This window comes from Pongo abelii, chromosome 1 (assembly GCF_028885655.2).
Source record: "Pongo abelii isolate AG06213 chromosome 1, NHGRI_mPonAbe1-v2.0_pri, whole genome shotgun sequence".
In the NCBI taxonomy this organism is placed as follows: domain Eukaryota; kingdom Metazoa; phylum Chordata; class Mammalia; order Primates; family Hominidae; genus Pongo; species Pongo abelii.
The window spans coordinates 48,479,870-48,501,215 of record NC_071985.2 but is presented as its reverse complement, the minus strand read 5'-3'; the positions used below and the strand labels follow the sequence as shown (position 1 = coordinate 48,501,215).

Sequence of the window (21,346 nt, the reverse complement as noted above, 5' to 3'; positions counted from 1 at the left end):
CAGCCCTCATGGGGTGTTACAAGCAGGAGCTAAACTTTAGAGAAGAGGGCGAAATCAATCTATGATTCAAGTGACTAGAGGGATGCACTGTTCTGACCAAAGCAAGGCAGGGTCAGATGTCACAGAGGCCTCAAAGAGGTTAACTGACTCCACTCTCTGAGGTAACCCCATAGTTGAACCCAACTGGCTGAATTCAACTGCCACCCACTCTGGCTGAGTCACAAAAGCAGCCTTTAGATTTCACACCTTGTGGATGTGTCGCTGTCGAGTGAAGAATCTCAATGCATCCGAGGTGCATATGCATGACATGTTTGCATTTTTCCAGTAACTGCTACCACCTGCTCTGTAGATAACCTCCCTCCACCTCTCCAGCTGGGAAGAAGTGTCTCCCCTAGTCACATTCAGCCAGACTGCATAACTTCCCACGCCTTTGTGTCTAATAACTGTCTCATTTCAGCCAGCTCCCTTCCTTCCTAGAGCAGGCAGTGCAGGGTGGCCTCGGGTTTGGAGTTGAGGTGCAGAGCCAGGGGCGAGGAGGGAATCTCCGCCTGCACACGGTGAGGTGGCCGTCTCCTTTTCACGGGCCATAAGGGTTGCAGGCTGCTGTGGCCTCATGGAGCCTTCGACAGGCTGTGCCAAGAAGGGGCCCTGGGTGTGGGTGTCTCTAGGCCTTGTCTGGTCTCAGTAGAGCATTCCGCTGTGGGCCAGGAAGCTTACCTCTCCCACCTGACTCCTGCACGCCCAGCAGGCCTGCAGCCCAGGATCCTCGGTTGCAATCCAAGCTCTAGCTCCTGTGCCCTGGCCAAGCATAGGCCCCTGCGCCCTACCTGTGGCAGCGCCCCCCGCCCCATCTGGCGCTTTGCTCTGCCTTTCCCTGCATTCCTGCTCATGCTCTGGGAGCGACAAGGGCAAATGTCCGGGAGAAGATATTTGACCTCTGTCTCTTGCTTCATGGGAATGAGATGGGAGGAAAATGCAGCACTTCACTCAGTGGAGGAGCCCAGTGCAAAATAAAGCTGTGGAGCCACTTATTCAAAAATGATGAATATCTTCAAGGTAGTGACAGCAGAGCATGCAACCAAGCAGGGGACCCTTCTGAGTGTAGGACCCCATGTGGCTGCACAGGTCACACACCCATGAAGCCAGCCCTGGCTCCAGTGCAGATTAGAACAGAGCAAAGGCTGGACTGGTCAGTGGGGTGGGGGTGGGGGTGGCAGGAGACTCGTGCCTGAAGAGCAGCAGCACAGCTTGTGGGAAGGTCTGGAAGTTGTTGTTCCGGTTTATTTGGGTCCCATCCACCAAGGCGATCTTCCCAAACATCTGCAAGTCACAAAGGGCCCTGACTGTGGAATCTAGATTAAAGTGTCCCCTCAGCTTATCCCCCACTGCCTTCTCCTGCCTGACCCCTACCTTCACCCCTACTTCCCCAAAATTCCCTTCATTGTAGGCCACATCAGACCTGAAGCCAAAAAAAAAGGGATTATTTTCTAGGTCAGGTAAAGTTCTTCCCAGCAAGCCAAAGAAAAGTAGGAGGGTAGACCCATTTTCCCAGCAGCAAGCAGACCCGGTGAGTCAATGTGTGGGGGAGGGCTCTCAGTGGAGGGTAGACAGAGGCCACCCAGGCCTCTAGTCGGGCCTTAGAGACACAGCCTGGCCCTGCTGTCCACCCACATGCCCAGGTTTCTCCTGGCTGGCATCCAAGCATCTGACACTCCAGCCATCCACGATCAGGGAGGTTGCGCCTCCTTCTTTCTCACGAGCAAGGCAGGGAGGGCAGAAGGTCCAGCCCGCGTGCTGCTCAGGCTCCTCAGGGTCCACTGATGCCCCCTCTAACTTGGCCAAAATCTGTGCTTTGGCCTGGGCCCGCCCGCCTCTCACCTGCATGCCGATGACAGCGTAGATGAAGAAGAGCATGACGATGAGCAGAGCCACGTAGGGTAGGGCCTGCAGGGCGGGAGGGAGCGCCAGTCAGTGTCTTAGGGCTCCACTGTGTGTCTGCAGCCCTGCCCTCTGTTAGCTCCCCAGGGCTCTGCCTTGCCCTGGGCTCCCCTGGGGCCCACCCTGGGCTGAGGCAAATGTCCCTAGTGGCCTCCCCAGGTATGTGCAGTTTCCAGGGTCCCTGTTGCACCTGGAAGGACTTGATGAACGTCCACAGGAGGGTGCGCACTCCCTCTGCCCGGCTCAGCAGCTTGATCAGCCTCATGACACGGAACAGGCGGAAGAAGGCGCTGGAGATGCGGGCACTCTCGTCTGGGTCCTGCGGGGCAGCAGCCCCAGAGGTCAGTCTGGGGGCAGCACCTCAGAGGGGTAAGGGGCAGGGCAGGGAGGGAGGTGCACTGTGTGTATTGGGGAGATGTTTGTGGCAGGAAGGAGCTCCAGCCCCACCTCTGGCCCCTGCTGTCCACTAGTTCGGGACCATCCTCGGGCGCAGGGCTCTGGGACTGTTCAGCTGGGAGGCAGGGAAGAGGACGTGGGGCACCAGGCAGCGTGGTGAAGCTCACACTTGGGAGCAGCGGCAGGGATTTGCCCCGGGGCGTGGCTGCACCCAGGCCCACTGCCTGCCCTCTGGGACCTGCTGCACATCTCACAATCTCCTCAAGCTGCCACTGAGTCAAGGACCCTGGTGGCCCTCCTAGGGAGCCTCCCCTGGCGTCCTCCCAGTGCAAAGATTTCCCAAAGCTTGGCTGCTCTATTGCCACAAACTCAATGTGGCTACTCCCCATCACTCCCACCCTGCACGCGGCTGTTCTAAGCCAGGCAAGCCTCTAATCTTGCGCCAGCCCTAGACACACGAAATACTCTGGAAGGGGGGAGCTGTCCCTGCTCTGTTTCCTGTGTCCTCAAAGGCCTTGTGCCCAGTGAACTGTCACTAAGTCCTTTGCCAGCGATCACAGTTCTCTCTGGACTGTGTTTCCATCTGCATAGAGGGTGCCAGAGAGAACCCGCACTCCATCTCCCAGGGCTCTGAGGAAGCCGCTATATCCATGCACACTTGACTGCAGAGCCTCTGCCCCCACCCGAGCCTAGCCTGGGTCCTCAGCGGGGCCTGCCCTGGGGAGGGAGCCCTGAGTGCTGATCCACCCCATGCAATCCACGCAGCCAGGCCCATGCATGCAAGTGGCAGGGCAGGAGCTGGTGAGCGTGCCAGGCAGGCTCGTGCAGCCTGAAATTACAACGTTCCCGCAGCCTCCACCCAGGCAATACAGTCCCCCGCTGGAGGCCAGGAAAGTCTGTGGAGAAAAGAGACGAAGGGAGGGGAAGGAGAGGAGAGAGAGGAGGAGGGACACGTGGGAGGGAGGTGAAGAGACGTGTCAGAAAGGACAGACACACAGAAGAGTTAAAGAGAAAAAGAGGCAGGGGCTAAAGACCCCACATGGCTGTCAATCAGGGGCGGGGTGGGTGGGAGTGAGGACTGAAGCTCTGTGGGAACTGTGAGGCAAGAGGCGGGGGACAAGGAAATAAGAAGGGGAGGGAAGGCTGGACACAGACAGGTCCCTTCTCATTTTGGAGATGCAGCTACCGGTGGCAAGGGTTTGGGTTTTTCTTATGTGTTTGGGTTATGTGATGCTGGGGATGTCCCTAATGAGGGCGCATTGGAAAATGCCTGCTCATTGTAAATGGATTCACATCCTTAGTGCCCTGGGGCCAGGGTCCGGGCCCCTGTGGAAGTCCCATCTCCCAGGGGCACAGCTCCTCTGGGGGAGTCTGAGATCCCCACAGCAGATGTTTCTCTGCCCAGGACTGGACCTGGGACCAAGGCTTCTATCTCAGTATTCAGGCTCTTAAAAAGCAGGTGGGTAGGTGTGTGGGAGCAATTTCTTCCTGTTTACTCCCTTGGGCCACACTTCATGAGAAGCCCTTGTTCTGCAGCCCTGGGTCAAGAGAAGTCATTGTTTTATCTTCCAATTATCCACAGGTAGACTGATCCCTGGCATACCAGTCTTCCCATTAAACAACAGATTTTCCCTGGGGGCAGATTTTCCCTGGACCACTGGTTCTCCACCCTGGATGCATGTCAGAATCACCTGAAGAACTTGAAAAACACATGTACCTTTGCTGGGTCTCCACTTAGGTCAATTAAGTCAGCTTCTAGGGGATGGGGCCTGGCTTCAGAAGTTTAAATGCACCCCAGGCGATTCTCATATGCAAGCAAGGATGACGACCAGTGTTCTATGCCTATGCTATCCAATATGGTAGCCATTAGCCACATGTGACTATTTGAATTACAATGAAAATTGAATAAAACCAGAAATTCGGTTCCTCAGTTCCTCTAGCCACCTTTCCAGTGACAAGTAGACATGTGTGGCTAGTGGCTACTCTATTGGACAGGGCAGACCATTTGTGTCCTTGCAGAAAGTTCTAACCAGTGTGCTCCCCTAGCCCTTTCTCTGGTTTGTACATCAGGTATGTAAATCAATCTTCACGTGACTTTAAGCAAACACTACTGGTAAGGGACATCTGCTAAAAATCAAATAAAAACCAGTGACACTCTCCTGGCCTCCACCACCAAAGACACTGTTTTGATATATCCCGGCTTCCACTACACAGACCTCAAATTTTAAGAAGTAACTATTTTTAGTTTGGGCTGTTTATTTTGGCTGTTTAGATTTCTCTGTTCTGGCTGTGCTGGTGAGAAGTGCTGCTGTCAAACCATGGAGGCTTCTGGGATACTATTTCCCAGCAAAAACTGAGTGTGGATGGAAATACACAACACACACACACATACAGACAGACAGACAGACACACACACACACACACACACACACACAAACACACACACTGGTTTTGCTCAGAGCCCACCCTGCCCCTCGCTAGCTCAGCACCCCCAGGGGATCTGAGCAGATGGGGTTGTCTGTCACCGTCTGTTCTGTGCATGGAGGGTGAACAGGGTTCCCACCCTGGCCCTCCCCTAGCACATCAGACAGACGGTGTGACAGCCAAGTCCCCACTCCCTGCCAGAGCTCAGCCTCAGCTGAGGGCTCCTTCCTCAGAGACTCCAGACTTTTCCTCAGCCGTTCCTCTCACCTACACCCCACCTCAGGCATCTCCAGTGCTGATCCTTCCACCCCTATCCCCAACTCACCCTAAGGTTCACCCCACAGGCCGGCATAGCCTAAGGGCTTTCTGTTGAGCAGTTCAGAAGAAAGCCCTATGCATGGGTGAGCCCCTAGCTTTAGGGCCAGTCCCCTACTGGGATCCCTCATGGCCAGATCAGCCAGCCCTTGGATGACATCCCACCATGGCTCAGAAAGAAGAATGCTCGTCTTTCTTTCTCTTCCACTGTGTCCCTCCCAGGATGCCACTTGGGCAACTGTTTTTCGATTTTGGCCTCCGACTCTTGGATCTTCTCCACCCTCCTTCGTTGCAGCAACCTTCAGCTGCAGACCCTCGGCAAGGCAGCCTCTGGAGGGCTCGGCTTCTAAGGTCTTGAATGTGGACCTCTCTGGCTGGAACTGCCTCCCTGCTCCTTTCATCCCCCTCATAAGGCAGGTCCTGCTGCTGTTTCTCATTCCACCTCCAAGGCCTCATCCCCTTGATCCAGATCCTGGGAGCCTTCCTGTCAGCTCAACCTTCAAAATAGATCCAGACACTGACCCTTTCTCACAGCCTCCACAGCCAGCCCCGGCCCCCATCGCCTCTCACCTGGATCACTGCGGGAATCCCCTGACTGCTCTTGCTGGGTCAGCCCTCGTGTCCCCTACAGTTTAGTTTGTTCACAACACAGCAGCCACAGTGATTGTTTTAGAACTAAAGTCTGTTCACACTTAAACCCTCCAAAGGGCTCTCATCTCCCTTAGGATAAAATCCAAGATCATAACCGTGGCCTTCAAGTGCCTAGATGATCTGGCCCCTGCCTTCTCTCTCTTACCTCATCTCCACCACTCTCTCCTCCAGCTACAAGGGCCTCCTGCTCTTCCTCAAACTCAGCAAGCACCATCCCGCTGCAGGGCCTTTGCACTGCTGTCCTGTTCTGCCAACACTCTGGCCCCCGTTCTGGCATGGCCCATGCCCTTGCTTTCTTCAGGCCTTTGCTCCAGTGTCATATGGACACCACCCTCCCATTCTCTTCCACTCTAAGCCCCTAACTCCCTTTATGTTTCTGTATAATACTATGTATTTGTCATACCTGTCATATTAGAGATTGATTTGTTTATTGCCAGTTTGTTCCACACTTTTGTTCACTGCTGTATCTCAGGCAGCAAGAACCATGCCTGGCACATGGGAGGTACTCAGTACGTATTTGAGAAATAAATGAGTGAGTCTTCTAACTGGGTCTCTTAACTTTAGTCATTCTCACTTCCTGTTGCTCATCTCCAGGTTAGCTTTTTAGAAGCAGGGCTCTAAGGGCTCAGCGCGGTGGCTCACACCTGTAATCCCAGCACTCTGGGAGGCTGAGGCAGGTGGATCACTTGAGCCCAGGACTTGGAGACCAGCCTGGGCAACATGGGGAGACCCCATCTCTATATTCCAAAAACATATTTTTAAAAAAGAAGTAGGACTCTAATCCTCCCACTGCCCTGTTTAAAAACCTTTAGTGACTTCCCACTGCCTGCTCCATAAAGCTGAAGCCCACTCTCACTGCTTAGCTCTCCAGCCTTGCCCTCTCTGTTCTCTTCTCTGCATGTTCTTCTGCTTCCGATAAACTGGACCACTCAGCATGCCCTGAACCTTCTTTGCATTTCCTGCTCTGTGCCTCTCCTACAGTAGCCCTGCCTGAGGTGCTTGCTCTCCTCTCCAGCTCCAGTCACCACCTCCCTTTCCTTCAGGCAGATGGCACCACCTCCATGAAGCCTTCTCTCACCACCTCACCCAGAGATGACTTTCCTTTCCATTACAGCTCTTGCCTTTGATAGTGTAGTAGGTACACCCATTGTATCCCCCTGGTATCTGAGTTACCTCTCTGCCCAGCAGGATGATAGTCCCTTGAGGGCAGAAGCCGTGACTTGTCATTCCATCTATTTAACCCCTGGGGTTCCATGTTGTACACACAGTGGGCACCCCACAAATATCTGTGGATTGAACACATGCTCTTGGGCCCACCCTAGTGATGGCTCTGCCTGCCTGATACTCACGTCGATCTCGCTGAGGATGACATCAATGATGCTGCCAATGACAATCAGGAAGTCAAACACATTCCAGGGGTCTCCAAAGTAGCCCTGGGAAGGAAAAGGATGGGAAAGCGAGGGGGTGAGCTTTGGGAGGAAGGAGCTCTGGCTGCTAGCAGAGGACAGTGTCCCACCCGAGCTAATGCGGAGCTGCGGGTCAGGCCAAGGTGGGGTGCCAATGACTCCACCTCCCACTGGTGCTCCAGTGGGCTCCCCCAACTCCAACACTCCTCTCCCCTTTGCTCTTTAGTTCCCTTCCTCCAGAGCAGAAAGTAGTGGTGTGGGGAGAGGGGAGAATTGTTGGGAACTCAGGATTTGGGGTCCTGGTCCAGATAGAGATCTCTTTCATCCCTTGAACCCCACTGAACATCCTATCTGGGGCTTGACAGTGCAGAACTGACAGGGCTGTGCTGGGAACCATGGGAATGGACTTGAGAACCAAAGAGACAAGGCAAGATTTTCCCCCAGCCCTGGGCCTGTTCTTCAGAAACTTCAGGGCAGGCAAGAATGTAAGAGAAGCTCCAAGGAAGAGGTGCCCAGAGTCTTTCTGTCATTGGTCAATTCTGGCTGCATGAAGATCTGCCTGCCCTGTGTCTGAAGGTGGAAGTGGGCAAAGGGGTGAGCAAGTTGGGAGCAGAAGTGCTGGGCAAAGGAGCCCTGATAGGATGAGGGATGGGGGTGGATGTTCCACTGGAAGTCTCCACCCCCCAGCCCCAGCTTCTCATCTGGCCCAGCGGCCCCCACACTCACCCTGGCCTTGAAGGCCATGAGCTTGAGGATCATCTCCAGGGTGAAGATGATAGTGAAGGCCACATTGAGGATGTCTGAGATGTGGTTCATCTGCTCTGACTGGTTGTAGTGCTGTGGAGGGGACACAGGAGCAGTGGGTCGGGGGGCTGGGTTTGCCCACCCTGTAGATTGCATTCCCAGAGCCCCTGCCTCTTCCTGGGCAGCCCCAACCCTTTCTTGGGCCCCCGGCTCACTTTGTTTTAGCTCAGAAAACTAGAAGCTGCTTTAGCAATCCCCTGAGTTCTGCCAAATTTTATGAACACCCTTCCCCTACCCCACCACCACAAAAGAGGTAACACAGGAGGGGAGGGGCTCCAATTCCAAGTCCTGCCAAGTGCGTTCATTTACATGCAGGGCTGCAAGGCCAAAGCTCATTTACATATCCGCTTTGGGAGGACCAGAATGGCAGGTCGTCCAGGCAGGGCTCTGTGACAGGTTCTGTTTAGTCATTTGGGTACAGGACTGGGAAAGAAGACCCCTGGATTCCATAGTCCGTGTTATCACTGGCTACTAGTGGGAAATTGAGAGCTCACCAGGCTTACTATGTCTGGGCTTACTATGTCTGCACACCACCCCCAGTGATGATGAGGCATGATGGTGAGGCCCCCGTCACCTACCGCTATGACCCTCCTTAAATCTACTTCCTTGTAAGTTTTCCCAGGGATCTCTTACCCTTTTATCAGAAAGTGGATGAAATTCTACCTCTTCCACAAAACCTTCCAGGTAGTTTGGGAGGATCTGATGGCTGCCTCCACCCTGCCCTGCCTTGGCAGGACTGCTCAATTCTGCTGCCTGACTCAGCCCCAAACACAGGCCAGTGCTGATGATCCTCTGAGACCTGGGCCTCCTGGCTCAGTGATTGTCTTTCCATATCACCATGACCTAGCAGTGTGTGTTCTTATCATTGGGTGTGTCTTGGGCTTCTAGGAGCAGGGAGCCTAGTTGCACTATCCTATTTATACAGGGCTTAAGGAATCAGATGCTTAATCAAGGCTTGATAACGATGCTGCTAATTATGATATTGTCTATAAAGGGTGCTCAACTCCCAGGAGAGACATCTGTTTTGCAAATACTAAACCCATTTTTCTTGGGACCAGAGCCAAGATTCCAGCCAACTCAACCATCCAGATTTGCAACAGCAGAAGAAAAACAGAGAAAGCAGTTTCTACTTCCCACGCTTTCTCCTCCTTCTGTGGTAGCTATCTCCTGTTTGCAGAATTACCATACTATTTTTATGCTTGAATTACCTCCTTAATAAACCATAAGTGCCTGGTGACAAGGCCTGTGCGCAGTTCACTTCTGTATTCCATGTAGCACCTCAGCACACAGTGCACGGGAAATGTCTACTGAGGGGAATCCTGGCTATCCTGCCCTACTCACCCTGCCCTACCCAAGGCCCAGGTCCCAGTCTGATCAGACATTTGTCTCTTGGGGAGCCCTTACCTGCATGCCGAGGCAGATGGTGTTGAGCATGATGAGGGCAAACATCAGGTATTCAAAGTAGGAGGAGGTGACAATGTACCACACCTGGTACTGGTATGGGTTTTTGGGAATGTAGCACCTCAGTGGGCGGGCCTTCAGGGCATACTGTACACATTGGCGCTGCGACACATACAATAGGACAGATCAGCACCAAGAGGCCCCTCCCTCCCTCTCCACGCCAACTCCACGGGCTTGACAGGCAAGTCAGGTGCAGCTGTGGCCAGGGACTGTGGACTCTGCACTGTTTAGGGGAAGAATCCTGTTGGGCTCTTGGGTTCCCCTTGAGTTATCACAGCCCATTCCCATGGGTGCTATAGGCTAGCCTGGGGGTCTGAAGGGCTTCCTTTCTCTGGGCATCATGAGGTTCCACGAGAAGACCCACTCTACCAACTTGTATTGCTTCAGGTTGGAGATAGGGTAGGGTGCATGGAGGCTAGGGCTTGGCATCAAATGCAGGTTCTGGGGTCACCCTCAGACCTCTCTTCCCTGGCTGAACCTAGGGCTCGGGCCAGCAGGAGGCCTGCTGGAGCTCTGCCCTCCACCTCTGGCAGGCAGCCCAGGCACCTGGTTCTTGTCCAGCTCACAGTTCTTGTACTCAGTCTCTCCCTGCTCCTGGAAGGTGACAATGACGAAGCCCACGAAGATGTTCATCATGAAGAAGGCAATGAGGATGATGTAGATGATGAAGAAGATGGCCATCTCCACACGGTTGTTGTAGATGGGACCCACGTCCTCCTCATTGGAGTCTATGGCCTTGTACAGCAGCCTGGGGGTGGGCAGAGAAGAGAGGACAGGCTGGGCAGGGTGACAAGGCAGAGAGTCAGGCTGGGAAGGATGGGCTTTATCCCACTGGCTGTGGAGAGCCAAGAGAGCCTTCTCAACAATCAAGTTATGGGACAGGAGTTAGGACGGCGCCAGGAAAGACCAGACCCAATTCTGGAATGGCCCTGCCTTTCCAGAGGTTGCCCCATCTATCCCTAATCAATCAGTATTAACAATCTGCCCTGTGGGCAGAGAGGCATACACCTATGGGGGACTGCGTGCATTTTGTCAGAGCCCCCTGATCAGGCCTACTTTGGAGTGACCAGTCAACATACCATCAAACCATCAGAGAGTTGGTGGGTTTGTTGGGCACCTGCCATAGGTAGCAGTAGCACCGTGGGGGCCACAGAAGGGCAGGCTGGCTGCCTGGTCCTACCTGACCATGCCCATGAGGGACCTAGGCCCCAGCCCTCACTCACTGAGGCCATCCCTCGAAGGTGGAGACCGTGAAGAGGGACATCATGGCTGAGAGCACATTGTCGAAGTGGAAGTCGCTGTGTACCCACTCGCGGCGACGCAGCTCTATCTGCTTGGGGTCCCCGTCCTTGTACACGTAGTAGTAGCCCCTGTGGCAGGGAGGCCCAGTCACTCCACAGGGCACGGCTGGGCTGCCTTGCCCCACCCACATCCTCTGGGCCCTGGGTGGGGAGTGTGCAGGAGAAATGAAGTTCCGGATCTGGGACCCAAGGGGACACTGCTGGGCGAGCCCGAGGAAAGGGGCCTCTGTGAATGTCCCTCCTAGGCCTAAAGGCTGAACTTCCCCAGTTTCCAGCTTGAAGGGCCATCATCCACTAACACACAGTCCCCTGCCCTGTGATCGTCCTGCCGCGCTCCCTGCCCCGTGACCGTAACCCTCCCACAGTGCTCCCCGCCCTGTGACCGTCCCACTCTGCTCCCTGCCCCATGTACCTGCACTCCTCCTCTGTCATCTTGGACAAGTCGGTGCACCTGAAGAACTTCCCCTGCAGCCAGGAGGAGGGAGGGAAGGAGGGAGGCATGTTGTCATGGAAACAGGATAGAAAAGTGGGCTCTGGGAGTGAACAGTGGAAGGGGGGAGGGAAGGCAGGCATCCGAAAAAAGGAACCCGAGCCCGTCTCTTCCTCTTAGAGGCGTGAACTCGCCCTTGGGGCAGGGCCCCAGAGCATCCTCCTTTCTTCACCATCATTCATTCCCACAGCTCCCCCAGGGCTTCCCCACCCAGCCTAGATGCTGCCAAGACTGAGAAGGCAGCGCCTCAGAGGGGCATTTACTGAGTGACCCTGATGGGTTGAGGGGATGGACATGAGTGCAGCTCGGCCCCTGCCCCTCCCTCGGGGAGCTGAGCCTCTGAGCCCCTCACCTCCCCCACTGCTGCAGGAGGCCTTCCGCGGCCTCCCATTATGGAACAAGGAGGAAGGGCTGCCCACCTCCCACCTCCATCCTCCTGCCAGTGGGGTGGGAGCCGCAGAGTTGGAACCCAGCTGGGCTCTGATGACTCAACTTGTCTCAGAGTCAAGCGGGGTCCCATGTCCCAGCCCAAGCAAGGCCCAGGTAGGGGGGCTCTGTGCTCCTCTGCACTGACTTTGGCCAGAGCAGTTACTCCTTTTATCTATGTCTCAGATTGGGCCCCTGAACAACATGTTTGAAGGAAAGTAGTGGATGGCTAGGTCTTTTTTTTTTTTTTTTTTTTTTTTTTTGCTCACTCTGTCGCTTAGGCAAGAGTGCAGTGGTGTGATCTCGGCTCACTGCAATCTCCGCCTCCCCAGTTCAAGCAATTCTCCAGCCTCAGCCTCCTGAGTACCTGGGATTACAGGTATGTGCCATTATGCCCAGCTAATTTTTGTATTTTTAGTGAGAAGGGGTTTCACCATGTTGGCCAGGCTGGTTTTGAACTCCCAACCTCAAGTGATCCACCTGCCTTGGCTTCCCAAATTGCTGGGATTACAGGCGTGAGCCACCGTGCCCAGCAGGATGGCTAGGTCTTAAGGAGGCTAAATCAGGCTTGAGATCCACGGATTCTGGTGCAGTTCCTTCAAAGACCCAGATAGGGAAACTGCCTCGGCCAAGGACACAGCACTAGTTGAAGACACAGCTGGCCCTTGCCCCCCACTGCCCCTGCCACACAGGTCTGTGCTGTTCCTATCAGACGCCCTTTTTATGGTTGCTGGAGCAGAAGGTGAAGGTGAGGCGGGTGGTACTGGGGGTAAGCAGAGAGTGGATAGAGCTGCCACTGGGCAGGGTCTGGGCACTAAACACCAAATGCCCAATTTACTATGGAAAGCAAAGCTTGACCCTGCTATGACGTGGAATGCACGTGGTGTTTCCACAGAGTCAAATGCGACATCAAATGCCAACTGGAACTGTTATGCTTCTAGGACCTCCTGGAAGGCAGGAGCTGGGGGTCTTTTAATGAGAGACTAAAGCATGGTGAGAGTTGGGTGTTGACAAGCAATTGCTCTTGCTTGTCTGGAAGGGACGTGGAAGCCAAAGGGAGGGCAGCAGCTCATTCATTCCTTCAGGGAGCGTGTCTGGTGGGCTTCCTCTGCACCAGGCCCTGGGCAGGGGGCCAGGCAAAGGGATGAGGCAGACACAGATTCTGCCCTCAGGGGATTCTGGGGACCCAAGCCTGGCAGAGGAGGGGGCTGGGGAGCAGGAGGTGGACAGCCCTCAGTTGGGCCAGGGGGAGAAGTCTGCATGCAGCTGGCAGAGTGGCCAGACACAATAAACACTCCCATCCTTCCCATCCCTCCAGGACAGGGACCAACAAGACCTATTCCCCGGAAAGATCCTCTGGGGGCTACACGCTGCTGCTTCTCTCAGAGCCTGTTCCCTGCCCTCAGGGAGGATTTGGCTTGTAAGGCCCTCAGCTCTAGCAGAGGCCCTGGCTCAAGTATGGAAAACATGCTCCATACATGTTTGTTGAATGAATGAATGATTGTAAGATGATGCCATTGCATGTCTAAGACTGACTGAGGTTATGTAATTATGACTTTGAAAGATCATGCTTTGGTGATAGGAGGAGCAGCTGGGTCATGCAGGAAGTATCAAGCGTGTTGGTGTATACTCAGGAATCAATTTCTCTGTCCTGCAAATGATCTGAGAGCCAGAGACATCTGGAAATCAGGGTTCTGTGGGAGGGACATATTTGTAGGGCTAATTCCCAGAGAGGAACTGAATAGCTGTGTTCTCCTAGGAAAGTGAGAAAAGTATAAGGTTGGCTCCAGATGTGAGATGATGAACTCCCAGCCTTAGAGGCTCCTGGTAGATGTGGGTGATGCCAGACATACCAGCCAGGAAGATGGGCTGCCGCAGCCCAGCTGCACTGACGGAGGCGGAGTGTGGGGCTGGGATAGGGCGTATGCTTGGCACAGGCCTGGCAGGATGGGAGGAAGCAGGCAAGGGTGGGAAGGGAGAGGAATGGCTGCAGGGCCCTGGGAGGAGGGGCCTCCCTCCCCAAGGAAAAGCCATGTGGGGTAGGGAGAGAGCAAATACAATGGCAATTGTGGTCAGCAGTCAACCAAGAGGCCCGGGATGGACGTCACTGAGGAAACTGGATCTGGACTTGCCACATATTAGCCTTAAAACTCTGTGCATTCAGTTGAAGCAAATTCACTTTGAGTCTCAACAACATGTTGTGTTGCTTGTGTATTTAATTTTTAAAAGAGCTTAAGATAATTGCTGTCAGGTTTTCATTTTAGCTTATTAGATCTCTTAAAGCTATTAACCATCATTGAAAGATGGCTGCCTCTTAAAAGTTTGATTTAAGAGAGTTGTATTTATAGACTGAAGTTTCATAGTCATATTTAAAAGATGGACATCAAACTAACCGTTTTCTTGTTTTGTTTGATAGAATTCTAAGTGCATGACAATAGCTTTAAGAGATAGGGCTTGAATTGTATTTTAATCTCAACTCAATAGACACATGACCCTCTGCTACCATTTCAGTAGTGTTAGAAGCCCATTGACTGTTTCTGAGATTATCATTGGGCTGCTTTTGTGGAACTCAAGGTGCTATTTAAATGTAATGATGTCTTACTGGCTTTCTGCAAACTTATGTGTTTGGTGTGGTGAAGACCTATTTTTCAAAATAAGATATTCTCATATGAAAAACTGTGCATTCAAAGACATCTGTTTTCACAATGTGGGGCTCCTTGTGCTTGAGAGTGGGCACCAGGGCTGGGAGCGGGACGGGGAGCTGCTCGTGCAGGCAGCGGCTCACCTTGAAGAGCTGGACACCGATGCAGGCAAACATGAACTGTAGGAGGGTAGTGACCAGCACGATGTTCCCGATGGTGCTGATGGCCACAAACATGCACTGCACCACGTGCTGGGGAGAGAGGGGCCAATGGGGGCTGGGGGTGCACCCACGGTAACCCTGCTAGCCCAGCTGAGGAAACCCCAGGAGTACAAGACTTGCTGCCTCCTGATGAGTTAGAGGTGGGGAGAGGCAGGTGGGGAAGCACAGCTACCCCAGCCTCATCCTTACCCCTATCTGGCCAGGGAGATGGGACTGGGCCATGGCTGGGCTGAGGTTTCTGGAGTGAGGAGGCCCCTGTAACCCCTCCCATTCCTCTCCGGGGCTCCTGCCCAGGCCCTCTCTCACCTTCAACCCCTTGGCTCTGTTGATGGCTCTGAGTGGTCGGAGCACCCTCAGCACCCTCAGGATCTTCACCACAGAGATGGCGCTGGACCTGGGGGGGCGGCAATGGTGAGGGGGCTGAGGGCAGCCTGCTCCAGCCAGCCCCAGTCTGCGGTGGAGCCTCCAGCCATATCCTGCCCTCCACACCAGCTGCCTTTCTGCCTGAAAACACTCCCACCTTCCCCTTCCCTTTCCTCCAGCTGTGAGAGTGTGCCCAACTCCAGGCCACAGCCACTCCTGCTATCTGGATCGTGCTCTCATGGGTGTGCCATGAAGCAGAAGACAGCCTTCCCCTGTGGGTGGCTAGAGGCTCCGTCCCTCCCATCAGACGGTGAGCGCCCCAAAGGCACGGGCTGTGCTCCCCACAGGGTCGGGGAGGGAGGGACCACTTCCTCCTCTCTGCATCTCTTGCCAGTCTCTAGAACATGAGCACTGCCCACTTTGCTGGTGGCAACCCATATTCCAGCTGGTGACAACCCACAGGACCCCCTGCCTCCATCAGAGGCCCGAGAGACCCTCCTCTTGTGGCAGGGGTGGGACTCCCACTACAAAGCCCTGGCACAGAGCAGAGGGTGGTCTGTGCCCAGGGCTGGCCCTTGCCACTGCTCACTCAAGTCCCATGGAGATGAGGGACACGGCCACCACCAGCAGGTCCAGCATGTTGAAGTAATTGCGGCAGAAGGAACCCTTGTGCAGGAAGGCTCCATAGGTAGTCATCTGGGGAGAAAGAGGCAGCAGCCTGGATGGAGGAGCTTGGAGAACAGGCCTGTCTCCCAGAGACAAGGGCTTCTCGCCTCTGCTCAGGAGAGCACTTACTGAGGCAATAGCCTTCCAGAAATCTCTATATTTCACTCAACTCCTTGCAGTGGCCTAAATGCATTTCCTATCTCTGCTCACAGTTGTTGAAGCGTGAGGACTTCTCACGAGCAGCTGGGCCAGAAGTCTCTTTCTTTACATGTCATAGGGAACCCTGGGTCTCCTTTCCCATGGGGCCACAGAGTGGGGGAGCCCTGGCCCCACTGTCTCCTGCAGGACATAAAATTTCTCCTTCCTGGAAAGCTTCTTGGGCAATCCCCTCTGCCTTGTGGCTTGCTAAGTCAGGCTGAACAAGCCCTCCAGGACTCTAGGGGTCCTGGGCCCTCTCTCCTCCCTCTCCACCTCCTTCCCATCACCTGCCTTCTTGCTCCCCTCTCAGCTTCTTTGATATATTCTCTAATAATCTCCCATGCCTTTGGACAAATGCATTTTGCTCTTAAAATCGAACAGAGTTGAAACCTTTCCCAGCATTCAGGGACCTATATGATTTGGTCTTAATTTGCCTTCCCAGACTTGGCACCCAGGCCTCCCTGTATGTGCAATATATCCCAGCCCAAAGGGGCCAGTTTATCCTCTCTGGCAATGTCCCCAGATCTCCATATAATGCACTTGCTACTGTCTGTCCTAGGCCGCCCTCACTATCTCTACCCAGTGAAGGCCTGTCCAACTTCAAGTTCTGGCTCTCATGCCCCAAACTCCACAAACTTCTTGACCTCGAAGAAGCCACCATCTCCTTCTACTCAATTCCTTGAATAGTTGAGGCCCCGAAATAAGGTACTGTCCTGATTTCACACCACAGCCTGCTCTGAGCCTGTTCCTGGGCTCGGCTAGCCTCTCCTCTCTTAGTTCGTGAATGTGCACGCTGGGGCTACTGGGTTTCAGCTACAGATGGGTCCTCCCTCTGCCCCCAGAGCCCACCACCCCCAGGATGGCTGGAACCCTGTGCATCTGTGTTGGGAATGGGTGAGCAGTGACATGCTGTGGATAAGGTGTGGAAAAGGCGTGATACGGCAGAGCCGCCAGGAACCCAGCTCAGGGCAGCGGTCACTTCTCTGGGGACTCTTGGAGGAAAAGGCCTTTCCAGTCGCTGTTAACAGAGGTCTAGGGACAACAAATCACACAGCTCCCCAGCTCTGCTCTTTTTTTTTTTTTTTTTGAGATGGAGTCACCCAGGCTGGAGTGCAGTGGCGTGATCTCAGCCCACTGCAACCTCTGCCTCCCGGGTTCAAGCAATTCTCCTGCCTCAGCCTCCTGAGTAGTTGGGATTACAGGTGCCCGCCACCGTGCCTGGCTAATTTTTGTACTTTTAGTAGAGACAGGGTTTCGCCATGTTGGCCAGGCTGGTCTCAAACTCTTGACCTCAGGTGATCTGGCCACCTCGGCTTCCCAAAGTGCTGGGATTACAGGCGTGAGCCACTTCGCCCAGCCACCAGGTCTGCTCTTAAGCTAACTGTATGGAAGAAAAATGCTGGAGTTTGGCTGGGCGAGGTGGCTCATGCCTGTAATCCCAGCACTTTGGGAGGCTGAGGCAGGTGGATCACAAGGTCAGGATATCAAGATCATCCCGGCCAACATGGTAAAACCCCATCTCTGCTAAAAATACAAAAAAATTAGCTGGGCGTGGTGGCAGGTGCCTGTAATTCCAGCTACTTGAGAGGCTGAGGCAGGAGAATCTCTTGAACCTGGGAGGTGGAGGTTGCAGTAAGCTGAGATAGTGCCACTGCACTCCAGCCTGGCGACAGAGTGAGATGACGTCTAAAAAGAAAAAAAAAAAGAAAAATGCCTGAGGCTTCAAGACATGGGCTGTACTCTGTGGATGGGGGAGCCACAGACTGGCTGGGCTTTACTTTCCAGCCTACCACCCAGACACCTGTGGGCCTGCCTGGTGTGCTGGGTCCCATGGGTCTTTCCTGCCACTCTCCACCTCTTTTCTGCTTCTCTCCAGCCCCTGAGTTCAGTGTGTGGAAGCTGGAGCCACATCAGGGAAACTCCCTCCCCGGGGCTGCCCCACAGCCTTCACTCACCTTGAGGACAATCTCCACAGTGAAGACAGAGGTGAACCCGATGTCAAAGTGTTTAAGGATCTGGGGACAGGGCAGGGGAGGGAGCAGCCAGTGAGAGGAGGAGGGGGCAACAGAATCAGCAGCAGCAGTAGCATCAAAGCAGGCGGTCAGAGCCAGTCTGTGCCCCAGCCTGTGCCATTCAGAAGGAGTGGAGTGGACAGTCCTATCCCTGAGAAATTGAACTCTAAGAAACTCTGACGCTTGTAGCCACATAGAGAATACAGCTGAACCCTGGGCACCAGACTGAGGCTGGAGGGGGCAGGGGTGCTGAGTGGCAGAGAGGATGAGGCCCGTCACCTGATTTCTCATGGAATCAGCCCGGATGGGGTCTTCCGCAGCCAGTGCAGCGCTGCTAAGGAGAATGAAGAGCAGGATGAAGTTGGTGAACCAGGTGGCATTGACGATGCGGTGACACAGGACACGGATCCTGGTGGGGTGAGGTAGGGAGGGCAGGGGAGCTGTGAGCTGCTGGAGGCTCAGGCCTTATCAGCCTCCATCCTGCGGAGGAACATGGGATACACCTCCTGCTCCTCCCTGGCCAGTGGAGAAGGGCAGCCCTGCACTTGCAGAGTCCTCTGGCTGGACACACAGGGGCCCTGACCCCTTACTCTGTTTCTAAAGCCTTAGTTCCTCCTCCCAGCCAAGCGCCTCCCACCACCTGCCCCTTCCTGCAATTACAGCACCACCCTGAGGTTTTCCATCAAATGAAAATGGGACAGGCTGGTCTCTATCCATGAGGCAGATAGATGAAACTCCACAGAGACTATGGCCTGTGTATAGTTTAAAGGTGTAAAATTATGAAGCCAATAAAAACTATAGCTTCCCTTGCTCTCTCCGCCTTGACCTGTCTAAAGCTCTTCTCTCAGAAAGGAATCAATAAACAGGTCCCTCTTAGGTGTAAATAACTGATAAGGTTTAAAGCATTACTTTTCCCAGATATACTAGCATTTTAAACAGGGCACAAGATCTTAAGCTAAAACACTGAGTTTCTCATAGTATAACTGTAGGCATGGAGAGTCAGACAGGGGTTTTTCTAGGGCAGGGAAGCAGATGAGAGCAGCATCAATCACCCCCCCCCAGCAGCCAAGGGGCACCCACTTATTGGTGGGGCTGAAGATGAAGAAGGAGCTGGCTTCTGGAATGGGCACGGCCTTCTCTTTCAGCTGCAGCTCAGCCAGGGGACGTGGTCGGGGGCTCAGCGGGATCTCGGGCTCATCTTCCTCATCATCCCCTGTGGGGAGAGAGGGAGGAATTAGGGGTGTCTTCCCATGCTTTGCTACGCCCGTGGCTTCTGTGCTCAGAGCCCTCCTAGGAGTCCCTGCAGCCAGTAAGCAAGGTGGTACCAGGCTGACTTAAGACCCTAGGGCTTTGGCAGAGTCCAGCCCGGGCATCTCCTTTTCTTCACAGTGAGTAGATTTGAGCTGTCAAGGGTAGGTAAGGGAAGCCCATAACCTTCCAGAAGTGGGGCTAGGAGCAAGCCCAAGTAACTTTGTGGCTGCATGTTGTGTCTCAAGGCTCTATCCACACAGCCTCAAATATCCATAGGCTGGGGGATGCAGTGGGAAACCCTGCTTCAGAAGAGGAGACCTGGGTCCTAGTCCCAGGTCTGCGTCTAACTTGCTGTGCAGTGCTGGGAAGGTCTGTGCCCTTCCTCAGCGTCAGCTTTCCAATTTGTGAAACCGACAAGGGGCAGGAGGGTTGTTGAAATAAAAGGATTCTGTGATCCTCTCCTGGGCTAGGATTTTAAAAATAGTGACTTCACAGAGAAGCTTCCAGCATGGAAAAAAGCAATCAGAATTTCTTGAGCTTCACCCAGTCCCCAGGATGCGGGCAGGGGATAGGGGATGAAGAGACAGACATTCCAAGCACATTCACTGGGTCTCATGACCTCAAGAGGAAGCTGAGTACCCAAAATCCTCAGCTCCCAGGGTGGGAGAATCCCGTGATCAGACAGTGGGGGCACTGTCCAAAGCTGGGGTTTCTCTTGGTTCCCTCCCCTGACAGCTACCTCCTCCCTAACCCCCCTGGCCCCTGGCAGAGGCCTTGAGGGAAGCCAAGAGCTACTGGATTCTACTGTCTCCATCATAGCCACTTGTAGGGGTTCTCAAATCCACCAAGTCACATTCCAATTTTTCTGTTCCCCCAAGAAGCTAAAACTCTTATTCCTCAGAATGAGTGTCCTAACGTGACACTTCCTGTCTTGCCCAGCCTGCCACAGACCCCAGAGACACATTTCACGCTTAATCGCAGAGACGGTTAATTCTTCGAGTTAGCGTATTTGCATCCTTCCCCCGCCTTCTTACTTCCTCCGCCTATGCCCAGTTTGTTAATTTCGTTGCACCCATCTTTTGCTGTAAGCCATTTCAAACTATTTTCAGAAAGAAGCAGGATATAAACACATTCAGTCTCCTTGGTAAGACTCTCTTCCTGCTGTCCAGCCTACACCCCCTCTACCCCTCCTCTCCTCACTTCTTTCCAACCCCTTCCTTGTCCCTGACCTCAGATTTCCTGTCAGCCACCATCTCACCTGCACACCAGTCACTGCCATCTAATAGGTGACAACTGTTAGATGAAACAACTCAAAATGAGTTATTCTAAAACACAAATATTCATTGCTGGTAGATATTTGAAGAAATTTCATTATTCTTACTTGTACCAGCTCCATTCTCCCCATACTTCACTTTGCAAAATTCTTTCATGCATTCATTCATTCAATTTATTGAGTGCCTCCTCTGAGCCAAACACTGTGCTGTGTGGAATACAAAAGTCCCCCTGGAGCTTAGAGTCACTGGGGCAAACAGATGCTAATCAGCTGATTCCATAAGTAGACATACAAGTAGCTGATCAGCTGATGGGACAAGTAGATCTAAAATTGCCCCACTGACCCGGTGCTCCGAAGGACCCAGGACTCAGAGAGTTCTTGGGCCCCAGGGCTCTGCCAGGTGGCCTGGTAAGATTAATTCAGCCTGGTTCTGCTTGTCCTCTTCTTGGTCCAGATAAATGGGATTTCTGCAGCAGTCACTGGTTATTTGCATTTATGAGATGTTTGTGGTTTATCCACAGTTGTTTCTTATCCATGCTCCCCCTACCCCACCATTGTTTCCTCCTCTTGGACTTTCCCACATTGCCTGTCGTGGTTTTATTCATCCTTGTATCCTTCTGGCCCCCGGCCCTACTGGACACTGGATAGTGAGTAATCTGCCTCATCACGACATAGATGGGCATGTCCTCATTTATGATTCATTCTGCATGACTGGCAGGGAAGACTTGTATACCCACGTGTCCCTGTGCTTCTTGAAAACTGAGTCCTCGGCACTGAGGCACATAGCTGGCACTCAATAAATACTTGCTGAGTTACATGAAAATAAAATGTATGGGTTTTTCTGTTGTGTGCATTGTTGAGACAGACAAGCTGGCAGATGGCTTATTTGCACAGAAGGTATGTCTCCGGTGTTCTGATCTCCACATGGAGGGGTCCAGGTAGGGACACACGAGAGACTGCCCATGGGGAGAATTCAGGACCGGCACACCCCTACTTTACCCCAGCACTCTGCTCCAGTCCAGTCTCCAGCATCCTCACCTGGGAAGTCAGCTGAGGGGTAGGGATCCTTCACCTCGTTGACATTAGATTCAAACTCATCGATTTTCAG

At 53.6% G+C, this 21,346-nt stretch overlaps 1 protein-coding gene across 1 annotated transcript in view; it reads right to left on the bottom strand.

Moving 5' to 3' along the window:
• The window catches only part of CACNA1S (calcium voltage-gated channel subunit alpha1 S), a 73,015-nt gene that overhangs the window by 11,791 nt on the left and 39,878 nt on the right, over positions 1-21,346 (bottom strand). The window contains exons 16-31 of the mRNA XM_054523477.1: positions 21,277-21,346; positions 18,795-18,927; positions 17,994-18,123; positions 17,658-17,717; positions 15,428-15,534; positions 14,782-14,869; positions 14,398-14,505; positions 11,109-11,161; positions 10,619-10,765; positions 9,942-10,143; positions 9,339-9,497; positions 7,857-7,967; positions 7,074-7,157; positions 2,129-2,257; positions 1,879-1,944; positions 1,229-1,320 (exon numbers count right to left, since the gene is read on the bottom strand). Coding sequence (XP_054379452.1) covers positions 1,229-1,320; positions 1,879-1,944; positions 2,129-2,257; positions 7,074-7,157; positions 7,857-7,967; positions 9,339-9,497; positions 9,942-10,143; positions 10,619-10,765; positions 11,109-11,161; positions 14,398-14,505; positions 14,782-14,869; positions 15,428-15,534; positions 17,658-17,717; positions 17,994-18,123; positions 18,795-18,927; positions 21,277-21,346 — 1,739 coding nt within the window. The remainder of the gene's footprint in view (positions 1-1,228; positions 1,321-1,878; positions 1,945-2,128; positions 2,258-7,073; positions 7,158-7,856; positions 7,968-9,338; positions 9,498-9,941; positions 10,144-10,618; positions 10,766-11,108; positions 11,162-14,397; positions 14,506-14,781; positions 14,870-15,427; positions 15,535-17,657; positions 17,718-17,993; positions 18,124-18,794; positions 18,928-21,276) is intronic.